The sequence below is a fragment of the Schistocerca americana genome, chromosome 2, assembly GCF_021461395.2.
Source record: "Schistocerca americana isolate TAMUIC-IGC-003095 chromosome 2, iqSchAmer2.1, whole genome shotgun sequence".
NCBI classification, from domain to species: Eukaryota; Metazoa; Arthropoda; class Insecta; order Orthoptera; family Acrididae; genus Schistocerca; species Schistocerca americana.
The window spans coordinates 361,355,213-361,373,278 of record NC_060120.1 but is presented as its reverse complement, the minus strand read 5'-3'; the positions used below and the strand labels follow the sequence as shown (position 1 = coordinate 361,373,278).

Here is an 18,066-nt window from a genome sequence, read left to right as displayed (position 1 = left end):
ATACTGCGACGCAACTCTTTCAGATAAAACTACATTCAGTTTCACTTCACTAGCTCGTAACAGCTTATGGCAACTGTACCCCGACAGCGTTGAACTTAATGACCTGCTTGTGTCACAATTGCACTGTACGTAAACAGCGAATATATACAGACTTTAAAACAGTTCCCAATACTTAACAGTTGCCTCCAGGCATCCTAAATTCTATTTAAAAGCGCAATTACTTCTTAGATTAGTCTTTCGTAAACGATTTCCACTGGTCTACAACCGGGTTGTTAAAAACTGCACGCTGTTGCTTGGAATTCGTGGACTCCATAGAGTGTCAGAAATACACAGTACGTACTGAAATCTATTTTTTCGTCATTCAGGAGAACAATACGTAGAAATTCTGTACATACTTATAACACAGCTTAATAACCACGTTTGAAGCGGCGATTCTGCCGTGTAGCGTAGTACGCATACCGGTGCGAGTTCCATTGTCTTTGTGGACGAGAACACGGCGCCAGATTGTTGAAAACCTGACCGAAGCGGCTAAGAAGAAACTGAATGCTGTGGACTTAGCGACAGCAATCGATCACCAGCGATACATGGCCGAGACAACAGGGCGGCTGCCAGGGATACCCGAATGCTGTCGTTTTTTGCTCCTCTGGCTGTGTGTGGCACTGCGAATCGCTCACGACCGTGGGAAATGGCTGCGACCCATGGCATGAGACAAAGGGCAGTTTCAACTTACCAAGTACACTGCGACAAAGAATAGCTAAACAGGCCCCTTTGGTAAATCTACACGTGTATTCCGCAGCGATGTGTAGCGTAGGGTACCAGAATCATTAATTCCTCACTTTTCCATTCACAGGTGGTGCGCCGGAAGTAAGTCTGCACCGTTCCGTGTATCCAATAATTTCTCTTGTTTTTAAACGCACGCTGAAGGAAATGCACACTATTGACCAGTTGGCACGCTGTCACAAGGTTTAGGGAGGCTGCCCACGATCCCCGTATCTAGTCTTACTTGTAGCCTCACATAAAAGTTTGTTCTGTATTTCTACTACGTTCTCGAGCTTGTGAAACCAATCCCAGCCGAAGCGCGCAGTTTGTCTTTGAAGCATCTGTATCTCTTCCGTTAATTCAAGTTGATATGGATGTCAACCCGACGAATAAAACTCAAGAATTTAGCACAACTACGGTCCAGGAAACAGAAAAACCTCACTGTTAATGTGCCCTTGCGAAATTCGGAATTTCTTCATGGTTCTTGAGAAATTGAATTATCTGAAATATGGTGAAACTTAGGAAATTCGAAACGCGATCAGTGAACAAAGAGGGTGGCATTTGAAACCAAATTTGTTCAGAGGAGCGATTTTTTAATTTTAGTAATAAAGCCTGAAGCAGAAACTCCATTATTTCTTGCGAACACAGGAAAATTTCGTAGCTATCTGGCACGACTGTCAGTGTAACTGTAACGCGCAAAATCTATGTGTATGGGACCTGCCATAGATAATTGCGAAGGATTTCAAGAGTAAACTACCTTGAACATCTAGGAACGTCACTCACTCTCTTGTTGTAACATCAATCAAACAACAACCTATTGCTCTTTATTGCGGGTAGAAACAGTGCACACGAGATAGGTTCGATTTAAATTAAACGAAATTTATGAAGAAATTCAGAAGCGCTGGAAGTTGGCTCCTTCGGGTGCTACCTGAAACCATTGAACGTAACTACTCATAAATGTGTCCCCGATCAAGAGAGACCAGTTAAACTGGTTAAAGGAAAAATTGAGATTCCCGTCCACGATACGTGGAGAAGCATGCTAATTTCATGGATTCATATTCTTGAAAGTAATGGATGAATGAAAAATCAGGAAATATATAGAGACGGAGCTGAAGTTAAGACTGCGTAAAGAGGAGGGTGGAAATCTGCCGTATCCTTTTCATAAAATTATTAGGTTTATATCACTGGCATATAATTGTTTCACAGGTATTCTATTTAGAATAATGGCTCTAAAAGGAAGTAAAGGCTGTGGGGAAGTAAAGGTGATTAATTTTGTAAAACGATGTTACCATATTAACTCTGCTTCTCAATATCAGTACAGAGTGAAACGGCTGAAATGCATGTCCACTTTCAGATTACTGTCTCAATGTGAAACCGTGATAGATAACTGTGAAGTTAGAGCTATAACGTGTTTCTTTGCAGCCGCACCATACGATTTGGCAGCTGGCCGTTGTAACATATTGTTTTAGGTAATTAAATGAAACTATATGCCGGCAGGAGTGGCCGTGCGGTTCTAGGCACTACAGTCTGGAGCCGAGCGACCGCTACGGTCGCAGGTTCGAATCCTGCCTCGGGCATGGATGTGTGTGATGTCCTTAGGTTAGTTAGGTTTAGTTAGTTCTAAGTTCTAGGCGACTGATGACCTCAGAAGTTAAGTCGCATAGTGCTCAGAGCCATTTTTGAAACTACATGATTCCAGTGACCTTTTCCAGTCTCAAATATTTATCACGTATATATGAAGATTGAAGCGACGGAAATCCCGGCCTTGGTACATATTTTCAACCGTGGCTTCAGTCTGTATATACACATTTCAGACAAATGGTTTCAGCAAAAGAAATTTAAATGCTGGATAGAAAATTCACTCTGGTATTAACGTTGTCGTTATCCTGAATGTTTGTTCAGATTAATATCAAAGTTCTGCATAGGATTACCTCGAATATATTCAAACGTACGATCATAAACTATTTACTATGGCAATGGAACGGAGACATTCGCTCTGTTGAATGTGTGTGGAAAAATCGGATGTTGCGGTAGTGAATGAGCTATAGCATTTTTTGTATCGATTAGTTTAAGGAAGCCTTAAGTAAAGCTGTTCTCAATCCTGGGGTGTTTTGAACACCGCAGTAGAAGTGCTTTACTAAGAGACAGTTTACTGGAGGTGGGATGCTATTGGCTTCCTCCGACTACTGAACTGATTAACCCAGCCTGTTAGGCCTACAGGGGAACCTGCAGGTAATATGAACACTAAGCCATGTTGCAACTAGACATTTTTCAGATATAAACCCACTGCATAAGCGAAAGAAGCGATGAGGGACAGGAATGAAAGATCGGACTGTGAATCAAATCCTGCCCATTCGATTTACGGTTTGATATTAACTCACTCCGACAACAAGACACATACTTAGGAAATCCATATTGTTTGTACAGTGAAAACCAGTTTGGAAGTGTCCACCCGTCTTGCCTTTAATTTAGCTTAGTAGCCATAAATCACTTCAGGCTAACAGCGGGTCGCGCGGGGTGGCCGTGCAGTCTAACAGTCTAAAGCGCCTTGTAACGGTTCGCGCGGCTCCCCCTGTCGGAGGTTCGAGTTCTCCCTCGGGTATGAGGGTGTGTGTGTGTGTGTGTGTGTGTGTGTGTGTGTGTGTGTGTGTGTGTGTGTGTGTTGTCTTTAGCATAAGTTAGTTTAAGTTAGATTAAGTAGTGTGTTAGCTTAGGGACTGATGACCTCAGCAGTTTGGTTCCATAGGACTTACCACACATTTCCATTTTCTAATGGCGGGATCGATCCCTGAACAAGAGACGAGCCAACGGTAAACCGCACCCTCAGCCTAAAGAAACAATGCTGTTTTCCGCGTCTGTAATGACCAGGACGACGACGAAACAAACTATACGCTTCGGTCCATCCGCCCCTCCTACCTTCCGCCCACCCGGCTGAAAAAGAAATTACTGCTTCCTCGACTAGGTTTCAGAAACAAGATATCAGAATCCAAATAATCAAGTTTTACCCCCGCTGTAAAGCTGTCAAGTAAATAGAAAACGAAATTGAAACCTTTGAAGTACGAACAGGCAGCCAGTTATTTCCGGCGTAATTATAACGAGTCAAAGTGGAAAGCGAGAGTAATGGAGGTGTTCCTCTGACATCACGTTTCTAAGTCAGGCTGAGAGGGACACGCATAGGAAAAAAATGAAATAAAATTAAAAGGGAAAGAAGAGATATAGGACTAGAGAAAAGAAAAGAGGAGGGGCAGACAGGAATATTCCTGACGAGAACGCATAACACACAGTTAACTAACAGTGTGTGTGTTTCCGTGACGTCAATTACCTCCGCAGAGGGACACTCAATCAACGCTTGTGACGTTACCGATCTCCGAACGGCTGCGCGACGGCTCCATCATAAGCCACGGCAGGGAAAGCGCTGTCGCTTTCTACGGCACGGCGGTCGTAAACGTTTAACAAATTTTACAGCCAGTTAGGGGCCGTAAAGTGAATGAGTATCGCAGCTTAGGCAAATGACAGCAGTGGCGGCGCGCGAACGCACGACCTATCACGCCCCGCCGCAGGCGAGCAGATGGCAGCCGACTCCGGCAGTAAGTAGCCCGTAGCGTGCTTCTCGCTTCGGTGCTCTGTGCGTGCTAAGGAATACTGGCAGACAATTATGTGAATGTGTGGTCTCTGTTCTTTCGGACCTGTCCGAAAGAACAGACACTATGCGTTCGTATAATTCATTCTCCTCCATGGGCAATGGATCCACTTTCTTCAGTGCGGATGCGCAAGTACGTCCGACCTCCTGCGATAATCTCAAGCACAGCGAGCATGGAGAAAATGGACAGGCACTGCGGATAGCTGGCGTGCGGTCGGATTGTGGTTCGGCCGTGAGCGTGCCGAGATAGTCCGCGCAGTTGCGGTAACACTGTGTCGCGGATGGCGCTGGGTTCGAATCCCAGTCGTCTCTGATTCCGCGATGTCCCGAAGCAGCTGACATCAATAATCCCTTCCCTTCCCTTTACTTTCTCCCCCCTCCCCCCCCCCCCACCCCACCTTCGATTTTCCATACAATCGACAGTTAAGATGGCTACTGAAAACTGGACCTATGACGTCTGCAGCTGCATGTGTGTACGACGAGAGCAGAAAAATAATTTCTCGAAAATTTTGAGCAGTACAGCTACATCTATACTCCTCAAGTCACCTTCCGGTGCTTGTTGGAGGGTACTTTGTGTACCAGTATCACTTCCGTATTTTCTGTTCCAGTCGTGTATGGTTCACGGGAAGAACGATCGCTTGTAGCCTCTCTGTAACTTTATCTTAATGGTCTTTTCGCGAGATATACGAAGTAGGAAGCAACACATTGGTTGACTCTTGTAGGAATGTACGCTCTCGGAACGTGATACGGAACGCCTCTGAAAATGGTTCAAATGGCTCTGAGCACTATGGGACTTAACATCTGACGTCATCAGTACCCTGGACTTAGAACTACTTAAACCGAGCGAGGTGGCGCAGTGGTTAGACACTGGACTCTCATTCGGGAGGACGACGGTTCAATTCCGCGTCCCTAAATCGCTCCAGGCAAATGCCGGGATGGTTCCTTTGATAGGGCACAGCCCACTTCCTTCCCCGTCCTTCCATAATCCGATGAGACCGATGACCTCGCTGTCTCGTCTCCTTCCCTAAAGAACCCAATTAGAACTACTTAAACCTAACTATCCTAAGGACATAACACACATCCATGCCCGAGGCAGGACTCGAACTTGCGACCGTAGCAGCAGCGCGGTTCCGGACTGAAGCGCCTACAACCGCTCTGCCACAGCGGCCGGCCGAACGCCTCTCTTGCAGCGTCTGCCACTGGAGTTGGTTGAGCATCTCTGTGATGTTTTCGAGGTAACTAAATGAAATCTGTAACGAAACGTGCTGCTCTTCTTTGGATCTTCTCTACTTCCTCTATCAGTCATATCTGGTACGGTACTGATGTATCGACTACTTGCACTGAAATGAGGATTGACACATTGTCGGATGAACCATTCGCAGAAGTGTACCCGTGGAGGCCAATCAGCTGCTGATAGTGCCTGCACACGCTGTACATGGTACGGAAACAACTGGTTCTCTCGTAGCACTCTCCATACAGTGACGTGGTCAACGTTTCCTTGTACAGCAGCAACTACTCTGACGCTGACATTAGGGTTATCGTCAACTGCACGAAGAATTGCCTCGTCCATTGCAGGTGTCCTCGTCGTTCTAGATCTTCCCCAGTCGCGAGTCATAGGTTGGAATGTTCCGTGCTCCCTAAGACGCCGATCAATTGCTTCGAACGTCTTCCTGTCGGGACACCTTCGTTCTGGAAATCTGTCTCGATACAAACGTACCGCGCCACGGCTATTGCCCCGTGCTAATCCATACACCAAATGGGCATCTGCCAACTCCGCATCTGTAAACATTGCACTGACTGCAAAACCACGCTAGTGATGAAAACTAACCTTTGATGCTACGTATTGATGTGCTTGATGCTAGTACTGTAGAGCAATGAGTCGCATGTCAACACAAGCACCGAAGTCAACATTACCTTCCTTCAATTGGGCCAACTGGCGGTGAATCGAGGAAGTACAGTACATACTGACGAAACTAAAATGAGCCCTAACATGGAAATTAAGCGTTTCCGGACACATGTACACCTAACATCTTTTCTTTATTTGTGTGTGAGGAATGTCTCCTGAAAGTTTGGCCGTACCTTTTTGTAACACCCTGTATATAATGCGAAAACTACTGGTCCTATAACACTCACCTGGGGCATGCTCGAAGTTTTACGTCTGAAGAAGACTGTCTCCCACTTCACACTTGTCGCTGCACATGAAGCGCAACCATAATTTTGATGAGAAACCTCGCTCTACCGAGCTGATAAAAAAATCAGTAACAGTAGAGGAGAAAAAGAAGGCTACGTAACTAGAGTTACAGCTGTACGCCACAAGTCAACTTATGGTGTATGGGGAGCGGTACATGGGTGCTAACATCACCTTCTCCTGTTCTATTCGCAGCCGGCCGGAGTGGCCGAGCGGTTAAAGGCGCTACAGTCTGGAACCGCACGACCGCTACGGTCGCAGGTTCGAATCCTGCCTCGGGCACGGATGTGTGTGATGTCCTTAGGTTAGTTAGGTTTAAGTAGTTCTAAGTTCTAGGGGAATTATGACCACAGCAGTTGAGTCCCATAGTGCTCAGAGCCATTTGAACCATTTTGTTCTATTCGCAAATGGTGCACAGGGAGAACTACTGTTAGGAAGCTTCAGTATGAAATCGAATTTCTCTCGTTTTCTGGTAGTGGTTATCCTGCAAGATATATGAGAAACTTTAACACACTGGTGTGCAAAACTTAAGGACGAAAGTAAATTTGACGCAATGTATCACCGCCAAGCGAAATAGCTCGACAAAACTTGGAGCATACATGGAAACAACATATTACAGAACATAGCTTAAAGAAAAACGCAATGAAATGAGTAGAAATGACGCTTTTATTCAAAGACGGTAATTACACTGAAGTTACCATGATTCATGATGGTCCCCTGGAAATTACAAAAGGAGGGACATGGTTATTAACAGGTTGTGTCACCACCACAGATGGCAACGCTTGCATGCTCTGCAGTGTGCTCTCATGCTGGCCGTAAGGTTGATAGCTCTTGTTGTAGGACGTTTCATTTCTCTACCAGTGCGATTGACAACTACTGGATGGCCATTGGTGCATATGAACGTGCTGCACTGCGACTTCCCAACTCATCCAACACGTACTCGATGTGATTTAAGTCGTTGAAAAGCCTCTCGATGCAACAGGTTCCCCACTAGGACGGTTCGATACGGTCGCACATAATCATTAATAAAAATGAAGTCAATGGACGATTAACAACCGTGTAGCCTCACATGAGGGAGAAGTACAGTTTCAGCACGTCCATGCAACATTATGCCTTTCCCTACCACAACACCCGAACCCCAAAATGATCATGCCTGACAATGGTGGACGTACCGCCATATGACGAGAGGTAGGAAAGAGAGATCAGAAATGGAGCGAGTACGAGCCTAATGTTGCGGATTACATTCTTTATAAATCAAGGCACCGCTGTCACGTCAGTGCTTTACGGGCTTCCTTCGTTCCTGCTCTAGTTGCTCGAGTAGATGAGTCTGGGAACTGTGGTGCTGCGGTCGCTTCATACTCGTCGACTCGTTTTGTATGTATGTCAATGTAATTATTAGACATTCTCTGAACGGATATTAAACATTAAAGTAAAAAACTTCCTGGGAGATTAAAATTGTGTGCCGGACCGAGACTCGAACTCGGGACCTTTGCATTTCTCTGGCAAGTGCTCTACCGTCTGAGCTACCCAAGCACGACTCACGCCCCGTCCTCACAGCTTTACTTCTGCCAGTACCTTGTTTCCTGCCTTCCACATGGTAGAGCACTTGCCTGCGAAAGGCAAAGGTCCCGAGTTCGAGTCTCGGTCCGGCAAACAGTTTTAATCTGTCAGGAAGTTTCATATCAGCGCACACTCCGCTGCAGAGTGTTAATCTCACTCAGGAATATTAAAGTAAATTTACAAGGAGGTCGGACATTTTGTGACATTTCGACTCGCACTTGAGAATGGTCATAAAGCAAAAATCACGATTGTGTGAAATAAATGAATAACAGTCTACAGTCTGATGGAGGAAATTTCTTTCAAAATGGTTGTGTATGTAAAGGATTCAAGAGGCGAGTCTACGAGCACACGGAGACGGCGAGTTCGGAGATGACGTCACACGACTCGCTGGCGAGCTTCAGGCGAGTATACGGGGCTCATTTCTGATCTTTACTGGGAACACGTAATGCATCCAGGAACACCGTCGAGCATCTAGGTTTTGGTGGTTCCGGTGTTATGGTGTGAGAAAGCTTAATGTTGCGTGGGCGTACTAAACAGCAAATGTTTGAAATGTCCCTGATGGATTTGTTACTCACGTGACATACAAAGATTAGTCCACTTTCGAAGTCAATGAGCTCCCCTGGCAGGCCTGTAAGGGCGGTAACTGCTTCTGTATGGACAACACAATATTCCCTGCCGCCTTTTAAACTGGCGGGTCTGCCTCTCGTGACATCTAGTCATCAATTCCGCATTACATAGAGGTGTCTGATACAGTAAATCCTGTCATTTCGACATCCCCTGTAGTGTTGTCGTGCATTGATGATCACGTTAATTGAAGTTCAGCTGCTCTTTGGTATGGATTTCATTGGATAGCTCAAGAGGGTTAGTGGGACTTCTCTGACACACACTCTCTATAAATTGCGACGAAAGCGGTGTTGTTTAATACGTGTGAATAATGTGCTTGCAACATAACGAGTGCTTATAATTAAAGTACAGTACTCACAGAGGTCCAGTGTGGGCTGTACTTACCGTATGACAGTGAAACTATAGAGATTAAAATTTTACTTTTATATAGTTTTTTGTTTGTCTTTCTATATTTAATGATGATGTTTTGTTGGGATGACATGAAGAATAGATAAACTCTTCATTATTATATCATTGACTTATGTTTGTTGTTTTGATCCATAATTTATGATTATAAGATTAAGTTACCTTAGGGATAACAGCGTAATTGTTTTTGAGAGCTCATGTCGACAAAGCAATAGATATTCTATGCCGTTAATGCAGATCCGGTTTACGCGTGGAAAAATGAGTTCCAATTTTGGTCACCAGGTGCAAATCTGGCGCTGTGAATCCAACAAAAACGTGTAGAAATCTTTCAATATGTAATGGATCACGAAGGAGGCGTGGGCAAAAAGAGTCAAACAAGTGAGAAAGGCATAAAGTTGATTTTATTGTTAGCCCCCACATACACAGTTCGTTCAATATGAGCACCGGAGAGGCCAACGAGGTGCCGTGGAGCGCCAGATCTGCACCTGGTGGCAAAAATTGCAACTAATTTTTTTTCTTGTTTACATCGCTTCAGTATTAACGCATTAGCATATCTACCATACGAAAATTACAGCCGACACGGGACCTCCATGAGCAGCTCCATTTCAATTATGACCACCCGGTATTTTGCTGCCAATGTCTAGCTTATAGCTGCACTGAAATGTAATTCCTGAGAGATAAAACGCGGGAATCGCACGCAGAGCCTACGCTCTGAGGGCAGCAGCGTAACGCCTCGGGTGGACGGCCCTTTTGTTGTTACGTGACTTGAGGCAGGCGGCCGACGCGGCAGGTGTGCGAGTCGCAAACACGGGCGCTGCGCTGGTCTTTCAGCGAACGCTGTCGCTGCGATAAGTGAGAAAACACAGCTCGTCTTGCGAACGCGCCGTGTGCATCTCTAGCCGCAGGGTGCGCAAAAGCTGTTGCACATAAACGTGGCAGCATAGGTGAAATAGTAGCACGTTCGTCGTCTTCTTCTAAGGGCAACGCCTTGTTGTTGTAACCTTAGCTCTTTCTCCAAGGCAGTTCAGCTCCCTTGATGTCCACATACGAGGGCCTATTGAACAGAAATGCCTCCTAATTTTTAATGTGAAAACTCTTAAAGCTTTTTAAATAAAACAAATGTTATTAACATTCTACATCTTTATTTTTCATGTCCAGGAATTTACACCGAAGAGTCAAGGAAACTGGTACAGTTGCCTAGTATCACGTAGGGCCCCCGCGATCACCGCTGAAGTGTCGCAACACGACGTGACGTGGACTCGACTAATGTCTTAAGTAGTGCTGGAGGGCACTGACATCATGAATCCTGCAGGGCTGTCCATAAATCCGTAAGAGTACGACAGGGTGCAAATCTCTTCTGAAAAGCACGTTGCAAGGCATCCCAGGGACGCTCAATAATGTTCGTGTCTGGGGAATTTTGTCGCCAGCAGAAAACTCAAAAGAGTGTTCCTGAAGCCACACTGTAGCAATTCTGGACGTGTGGGGTGTTGCATTGTCCTGCTGGAATTGCCAAGTCTGTCGGAATGCACAGTGGATATGAATGGATGCAAGTGCTCAGACAGAATACTTGCTTACCTGTCACCAGTCAGAGTCGTATCTAGACGGTATCAGAGGTCCTATATCATTCCAACTGCACACGCCCCACACCGTTACAGAGTCTCCACCAGCTTGAACAGTCCCCTTGCTGTCATGCAGGGTCCATGAATTCATGAGACTGTCTCCATTCCCGTACATGACCATCCAATTGATAGAATTTGAAACGAGACTCGTCCGACCAGGCGACATGTTCCGAGTCATCAACAGTCCAATGTAGGTGTGTGGTATGGCATTGTAATGCTAGAGGAGAGGCTGTATGGTCTCTTCGAATATTACACGCTACAATTCGGCGCCGTCTTGCGGCTGAGGGATGCAACTTGCGTCAGCGAAGCCGGAAAGTCGACCGAGAAATATTCATGTCATCTAATACCTCAACCGATACTGAGAACGGAATAAAAAAAATCGGAGAAATTACTTTTCAGCATATCCTCGTACGTTATGAGTCTTACGACGTTCTCCAGGTTGACCTGGGAACGTGTTCCACTTTCTGCGCCGAGCGGGGTAGCCGTGCGGCTGAGGCGTCTTGTCATAGTTCGTGCGGCTCCCCCTGTCGGAGATTCGAGTGCTCCCTTGTGTGTGTGTGTGTGTGTGTGTGTGTGTGTGTGTGTGTTTGTTTTGTCCGTAACACGCTAGTTTAAGTTAGATTAAGTAGTGCGTAAGCCTAGGGACCGAGGACCCAGCAGTTTGGTCTCATAGTCCTTATCACAAATTTCCAATTTTCCACTTTCTGCTTCGCCCGAAGCAGCTCTAATATGTTGGCTCCACGTCTGCTTTTCTTCCATCCTCTGAAATACTGACCTCTGTTGAACTTTCTCCACACCTATTTTACGTCCAATCGGAACCTTTTCGAGTTTCGAAACGTTCAGCATTCATTCAGTTTTAATAAAAAGGTTTGCCGTTTGTTGCTTTGTACCTGCGAAGGCGACAATTTTTTTCCTATGTAGGCTTCCACTGCTTAAAAGGACAATACTATTTTAGCTCTGCTTAGGCTTCCATTGCTTACAAGGACAACACTATTTTAGCTTTCCTTAGTGCATGTGACACGATGGGACTGCCTAGTTGGTGTGTGTACCTTGTTCAATCGTGAAAAAAAAACAAAGCTTTTTGAAAGAGAGCTTATGGTATTGTCTGTGGATGCACACGTATTACCTGTGCCCCTCTACACACAGCTATCAGCGTTAACAGTAAACAACAACTTCCTGGGCAGTCAATCGGTGGTTGGTAGCGTTCAAAGCCTGTGCTTTCCAGCAGAAGACACGGGCCAAAGGCTAACTGCCGCTAGCCGAAGACATCCATGACTTTGCAGGCTCGACATGTCTCAAAGTTTGCACTGGTAATAATCACATACCACTCCATCTTCACTGATGTCCAAAATGGTTCAAATGTCTCTGAGCGCTATGCGACTTAACTTTAGAGGTCATCAGTCGCCTAGAAGTTAGAACTAATTAAACCTAACTAACCTAAGGACATCACACACATCTATGCCCGAGGCAGGATTAGAACCTGCGACCGTAGCGGTCGCTCGGTTCCAGACTGTAGCGCCTAGAACCGCACGGCCACTCCGGCCGGCTTCACTGGTGTCATACCCATCGATCCATTCATTTAATTTCGGTGAATCCGATTAATTTCAATCATATGATTATTCCGAGCACTATGTCATCCCATTTTCTATCACTGGCATTCTCCCCGAGAAAATGTTGGGGACCTGTTGTCCAACGAGTCTTACATATTCAGAATTTTGTCGCAGATTATTCTAGGCAGTCAGTGGATTCTCTCTTAGTAGATCGGGTTAGCAATGATTGTGCACAGCGTGGTGACTTCTCCGACATCGCGGCCACCATTTCTACGAATTTAAAATTCATTCGCGCCATTTCGACTGATTCATCGAAACTACTCTTGAATCCGGCGACCCCTCGAGAGAAACCTAACAGCACTAAGAGTAAGCAACGACCTTCCAGGTAGGCAGTCGGTGGTCTGTTGCGTCCCAGAGTGTATACTTGCCTTCAGAAGAGAGCGGCCAGCGGCTGACAACCGCTAGTTGCGTTAACGCCCATTTAGCATTCCAAGCCCAGTTGGGAAAGGAGACAAGCTTCTACACCGACACTTGTTGCGAAAAACAATGGGTTAGGCAACAGAAATAAGTTCCGCCGGTTAAGTAATGAGAGCGTGGATGCCACAATTTGATTTATCTTTAATTATCCACTGATAAGTGCAATTTACATCAAAGTGAATTCGGAAACACAGTTTTTAATGTGTAGGGATACCATCAAACATGAAGTAAGTCCATTTGTGATAGGTCACTGGACGCTTGTGCGAGTTCTTGCGAACAATTCATAAATGCAGTGTATGTCAATGTTATGAACAGATTCTTCAGCTGATGTACGACGTGCCTCAGTCTCGTAACTTGAGAAATGTTTACATTACGAATCATATTGATATCATGTTTCTTCTTAGTTTCTGATGAGCAATATGGTCCCGGAGTGTTGTCCATTGATACAGATTTCTAAGCCCTTGTCTGCGGGAGGTACGAATCCCACAGCTTCCATTATACACGAGGCAGAGCTAATAACAGTCCTCCTGCCACGAAAAGAGCTGTCTGGGCAGTAGACAAATGCCAACTGCGATGAAATGTACACATTCAACGCTGTAGACACGGCCCGTAAACAAACCCTCAGGCGTAGTCTCTTTAGCGACTGACACCTGATGCTACTGGGCTGCGGGAGGAAACAACAGAAGAGCGGGCGCAGGAGTCTAGGAAGTAAGTCTGTAAATACGGGAGGGCAACCGCAAAGTTGGTGGGACAGGGCGGGACAATGGAGGGCGGACGCGAGCGTGACCGCGCACGTAATGAAGGAGATGGGCTCGGGCCTGGTGTTTGCGGAAGGCGGGCTCCCGGTGGCGGCGAGACGAGAAAGTGCCGTGTCCACGTCCGTGTCGCTTTCGAGGACTTCCATTCTGGGCTCCTCTGGAGGTGGGGTGAGGCACCACCCTGTCCTTAGCGAGGAGGGCTCTGGTGTGCGCCAGAGAAAGCTGGCTGGATGGCCTGCCCCAGAGAAGTGGCGTGCGCCAGGCTCTTCCATCAGGGCGCGACCGTAGGATGGGCTCGGTGGAATCAATGAGCCCGCCGCCGCACGGAATAACCCGTACGATGATACGAGACTGCAGCGCGTAGCAGAGAGAACTGCTCAGATTCTGGCGTGACATCCTGACGTAATACGTTTCGGCCATTGTCCCGACCTCTAGGAGAAGAGTCTACGAAGATAGTCCAATACCTACAGAAAGGCCTACAATGCAATGAGGGCGGCATTTATAGCAATACATTAACACAAAAACAATTAAAAAATTGAAATAAATGTACAAAATTTCGGGAAAAAGTAGTACGAAGCTCAAAAATGCTAGTATATGTAAGCATAAACAGCGTGTCTCGAACGTTTTGGGTGAAATTGAAACAGGTTCAAATGGTTCTAAGCACTATGGGACTGAACATCTGAGGTCATCAGTCCCCTAGACTTAGATCTACTTAAACCTAACTAACGTAAGGACATCACACACATTCATGCCCGAGGCAGGATTCGAACCTGCGACCGTAGCAGCAGCGCGGTTCCGGACTGAAGCGCCTAGAACTGCTCGTCCACCGCGGCCGGCTTGAAACAGGTGATAGTGGGTCTACAAGTGATTACACTGAGACAGGGAACCGACGGTCAGTAATGCATATTTATTGCGTTATGGACGGACAGCGTACATCGCATAACAACAACATAGCTCATAGTAAGTGTTCAAAGCGACGTCCGCCAGTCTCATTGCATGCATGGCAACGTCACATGAAGTTCTGCCGCATTTCCTCCATGATTCTGGGTTCTTGTTGCTCCGAGAGACAGGCAGATTGAACTCTAGGAAGCAGGTCTACATCCGTATCAGCGGGGGTTCCATACACCAATGTCTTGACTTAACGCCAGAGGAAAAAGTCCGGACGTGTGAGATCAGCGATCGTACTGGCCAGCGGACTGGACCTCCACTTCAAATGCAACAGTGAAGGTCGCTTTGAACAATTCCTATGAGTTTGAAAAATATGTAAAAATCAGCCAACCAGTTGCACAGGTTTTCTATATACCTTGACCAGATTTCGTCACCTCTAAGGGCGACTTCATCAGAAGGCAAGGTAATTACATGAAGAACATATCGTCAAAGATGTACAGTGATTTAAGAGCTGAATTGCTCAAGTTATACATTAAAATATAAAACATAATGTTCTTCAAAAGGTCAAACATTACAACATAAGTAACACCGGTGTGGTATGAGTTATGTTGTTGTTATGTGGTGTACGCTGCGTATGTCGATAGCACAATAAACATGAATTTCCGACCACTGATTCCCTATATCGGTATAATAGGTTGTGGACCCACTATCACCCGTTCCAATTTGTCCCAAAAGGTTAGAGATGCCCTGTATAGGGGCGATTGAAAATTTTGCGTTTGAGGGCGTTCCTGCAGCGGATATGCAACGTAGCTCGACTCCGATGCGCGTATGTAAGCACCGACGTGAAAGGATTAGTGTGGTATACGTGGAAACGTGAACTATGGCGATGATAGTAACAAACACGTCCAAACAAGACCGAATTGCTGTTATTCCTTTTTTGGCTGCCTGAGGACAAATATCGATAGACATCCGTGGGACGGCCGGCCGAAGTGGCCGTGCGGTTAAAGGCGCTGCAGTCTGGAACCGCAAGACCGCTACGGTCGCAGGTTCGAATCCTGCCTCGGGCATGGATGTTTGTGATGTCCTTAGGTTAGTTAGGTTTAACTAGTTCTAAGTTCTAGGGGACTAATGACCTCAGCAGTTGAGTCCCATAGTGCTCAGAGCCATTTGAACCATTTGAACATCCGTGGGAGAATGAAGAATGTGGAATGGTGCGCCAAGTTCCGTGCTGGTCGTGGTTCGACACAAGACAGTGGTTAATGTGGGCCAGCCTCATACATTACAGACAAGTGGCAGACTCTCGACCACCCGCCCTGTAGTCCCTTATCTCTCTCCTAACGATTATACAATACTCTGTGTTCATGTCCTTCCGCATTTGGTGTTTTCTTAGCGTGATGAGGGGACCCCGCCCTAGACATGAAAAACACCCCCATTCCGTAATACCACCTCCTCTGTACATCACTGTTAACACTACACATGATGGCAGGTAAATTTCTCCACACATTTGCCAAACCCGTCGCTATCCTATCGATTGCCAAAGGGTGTAGTGCAATTCGTCATTCGCTATCACTCCTTTCCAATCATCCACTGACAAGTGGCGTCTCCCTTTACACCAGCTAAAACGTCGCTTAGCATTAACTACCGCAATGTGTCCGTTATGAGGACTTTCTCGGCCACTGTACCCCATTCTTTTTAATTGCGTACTTATAGTCATTGTGTTAGCTGGACTGCTGGCAGCACGTTGGAACCCAGAAGTGATACGTTCCGCTGATTTTATGTGACTTTTTACAAGCATCCTCCGCAATGCTCGACGGGCTCTGTCCATCGTTACATGGGGTCTGTAATGTTCCTTAGCGTTTCCACTTCACAATCATATCACCAACTGCAGAACTGGGCAGCATTAGAAGGGCTAAAGTGACCCTGACGATTATTTTTTTTACAGGTGACACCCAATGGCTGGACCACATTCGAAGTCACTGAGGTCTCCTTGACCGACCGATTCAGCTGTTACTGCTTGTCTAGTTACAACCCCATCTCCTTTTACACTGGCGGGTCCGCCTCTCGTGACATCTAGTGGTAAACTGTGCATTACGAAGGGGTATTCGGATACTTTTCATCAGACAGTGTATTGTGATTGTAAGACTTCGTATGCATGATGATGATCTGTACACTCGAAACTGGTAACAATAACAAAGATTTTTCGTAGCAACTGATAATCGTGTGCTGGGGCCTTTGTCCTACTGCAACACAGGGTCAGCCTTGTTACTATGAAATTGGCGATGTTAGCGTCAGAGGGCGACCAGATGCCCTTCCTGTCGCCACCCCTTAACCCCGCCCCCCCCCCCCCCCCGAGGATGGAATTAGTGTACCCCAACTATCTGCGTCTAGTGTAAGCCATGAAATAGTGCGAACGTTTTTCAAATGCCTGCGAGTCGTGTAACTGAGGCTGGACGTGGGGACCAGCCCAGTATTCACTTAGTGGGACATGGAAAACCGCCTAAAAACCACATCCAGGCTGGCTAGCGCAACGGCCCTCGTCGTTAATCCGCAGGGTGGATTCGTCCTGGAGCCGGCGCTCCTTCCTGAGTCCAGGAAGCAGCGCGTTAGCGCTCTCGGGTAACCTGGCGGGTTTTTCGTAGCATCTGATAGTGGTGCAGTATAGTTTTCCATAATTATTCATAAGCAATACGATGCCAGCAATTGAAATTATTCAAATATGTGGCAAGTAAGTGCAGTAAATAAACGAGACTCACCTGACGACGAGGACGACGAGCTGGAGGAGGCGATGGAGCTGACGGAAAGCGGCCGCGTCACGTCGAGGCAAGTGGACAGCCTCTTGGCGGAGGGGGTGGCGGGTGCGTGGGTGGAGGTGGGGGCGGTGGTGGCAGCCGGCGGGGGCGGCGCTGCGGGCGGCGGCTCTGCGGGGGCGGAGGGCGTGGGCGCCGCCCGCCCAATCAGGGAGTCGTACATCCCCAGCAGCGTCGGCACCAGGTCCGTCGACGTGCCTGCAACAGCGACAGCGGACTCCAGTCACACACATCGTGTCGTCTCGAGAGTTAGTCGGCGTGGGGCAAGACACGTAAAAGTCTGTTTAAACGGGACATCACGGATCGGAATGTCAACACAGACTACAATGCATTTCAAATGGCGGCATTCACACAGGCCGTCAACGGATCGTCATCGTCTCTCGAGAAGTAAGTTTCGGCATCGGCATTGACAGGCCGGAGATCAGCATCGTCTGCTAATATTGAAAGTTAACGTATCCACGCCGCATTCAGTCATGTTATAGTAGTGGTGTTTGTGCTTCTATGTCTCTTAATCATTATTTTATTGTTTGCTTCGATTTCGTGATACATTGCGAATGTTCCACGAGGACTTGCATATTTTTCGTATAAGTGCTCTTCCGCAAAAAAAAAGACAAAATACCTGAAGGTTAAATTTACAATATGTAGCCAAAAACAGCATAAGAAAGTAATGAGAAGTAGCAGAAATGAGAACAGAAGGAAACGTAACATCATGATTGACGGTCATGAAGTAGATGAAGTTAAGGAGTTTTACTACCTAGGCAGAAAAATAACGAATAATGGACGGAGGAAGC

The 18,066-nt window shown here is 46.5% G+C and overlaps 1 protein-coding gene across 1 annotated transcript in view; it reads right to left on the bottom strand.

Annotated features, from left to right (window-relative positions):
* Window positions 1-17,342, bottom strand: part of LOC124595091 — a gene marked incomplete at its 5' end in the record, with an annotated part of 177,884 nt that extends 160,542 nt beyond the window's left edge. Inside the window, one exon of the mRNA XM_047133680.1 lies at window positions 17,222-17,342. Within this exon, the coding sequence (XP_046989636.1) occupies window positions 17,222-17,342 (121 nt within the window). The remainder of the gene's footprint in view (window positions 1-17,221) is intronic.
* Between the last annotated feature and the right edge of the window lie 724 nt (window positions 17,343-18,066).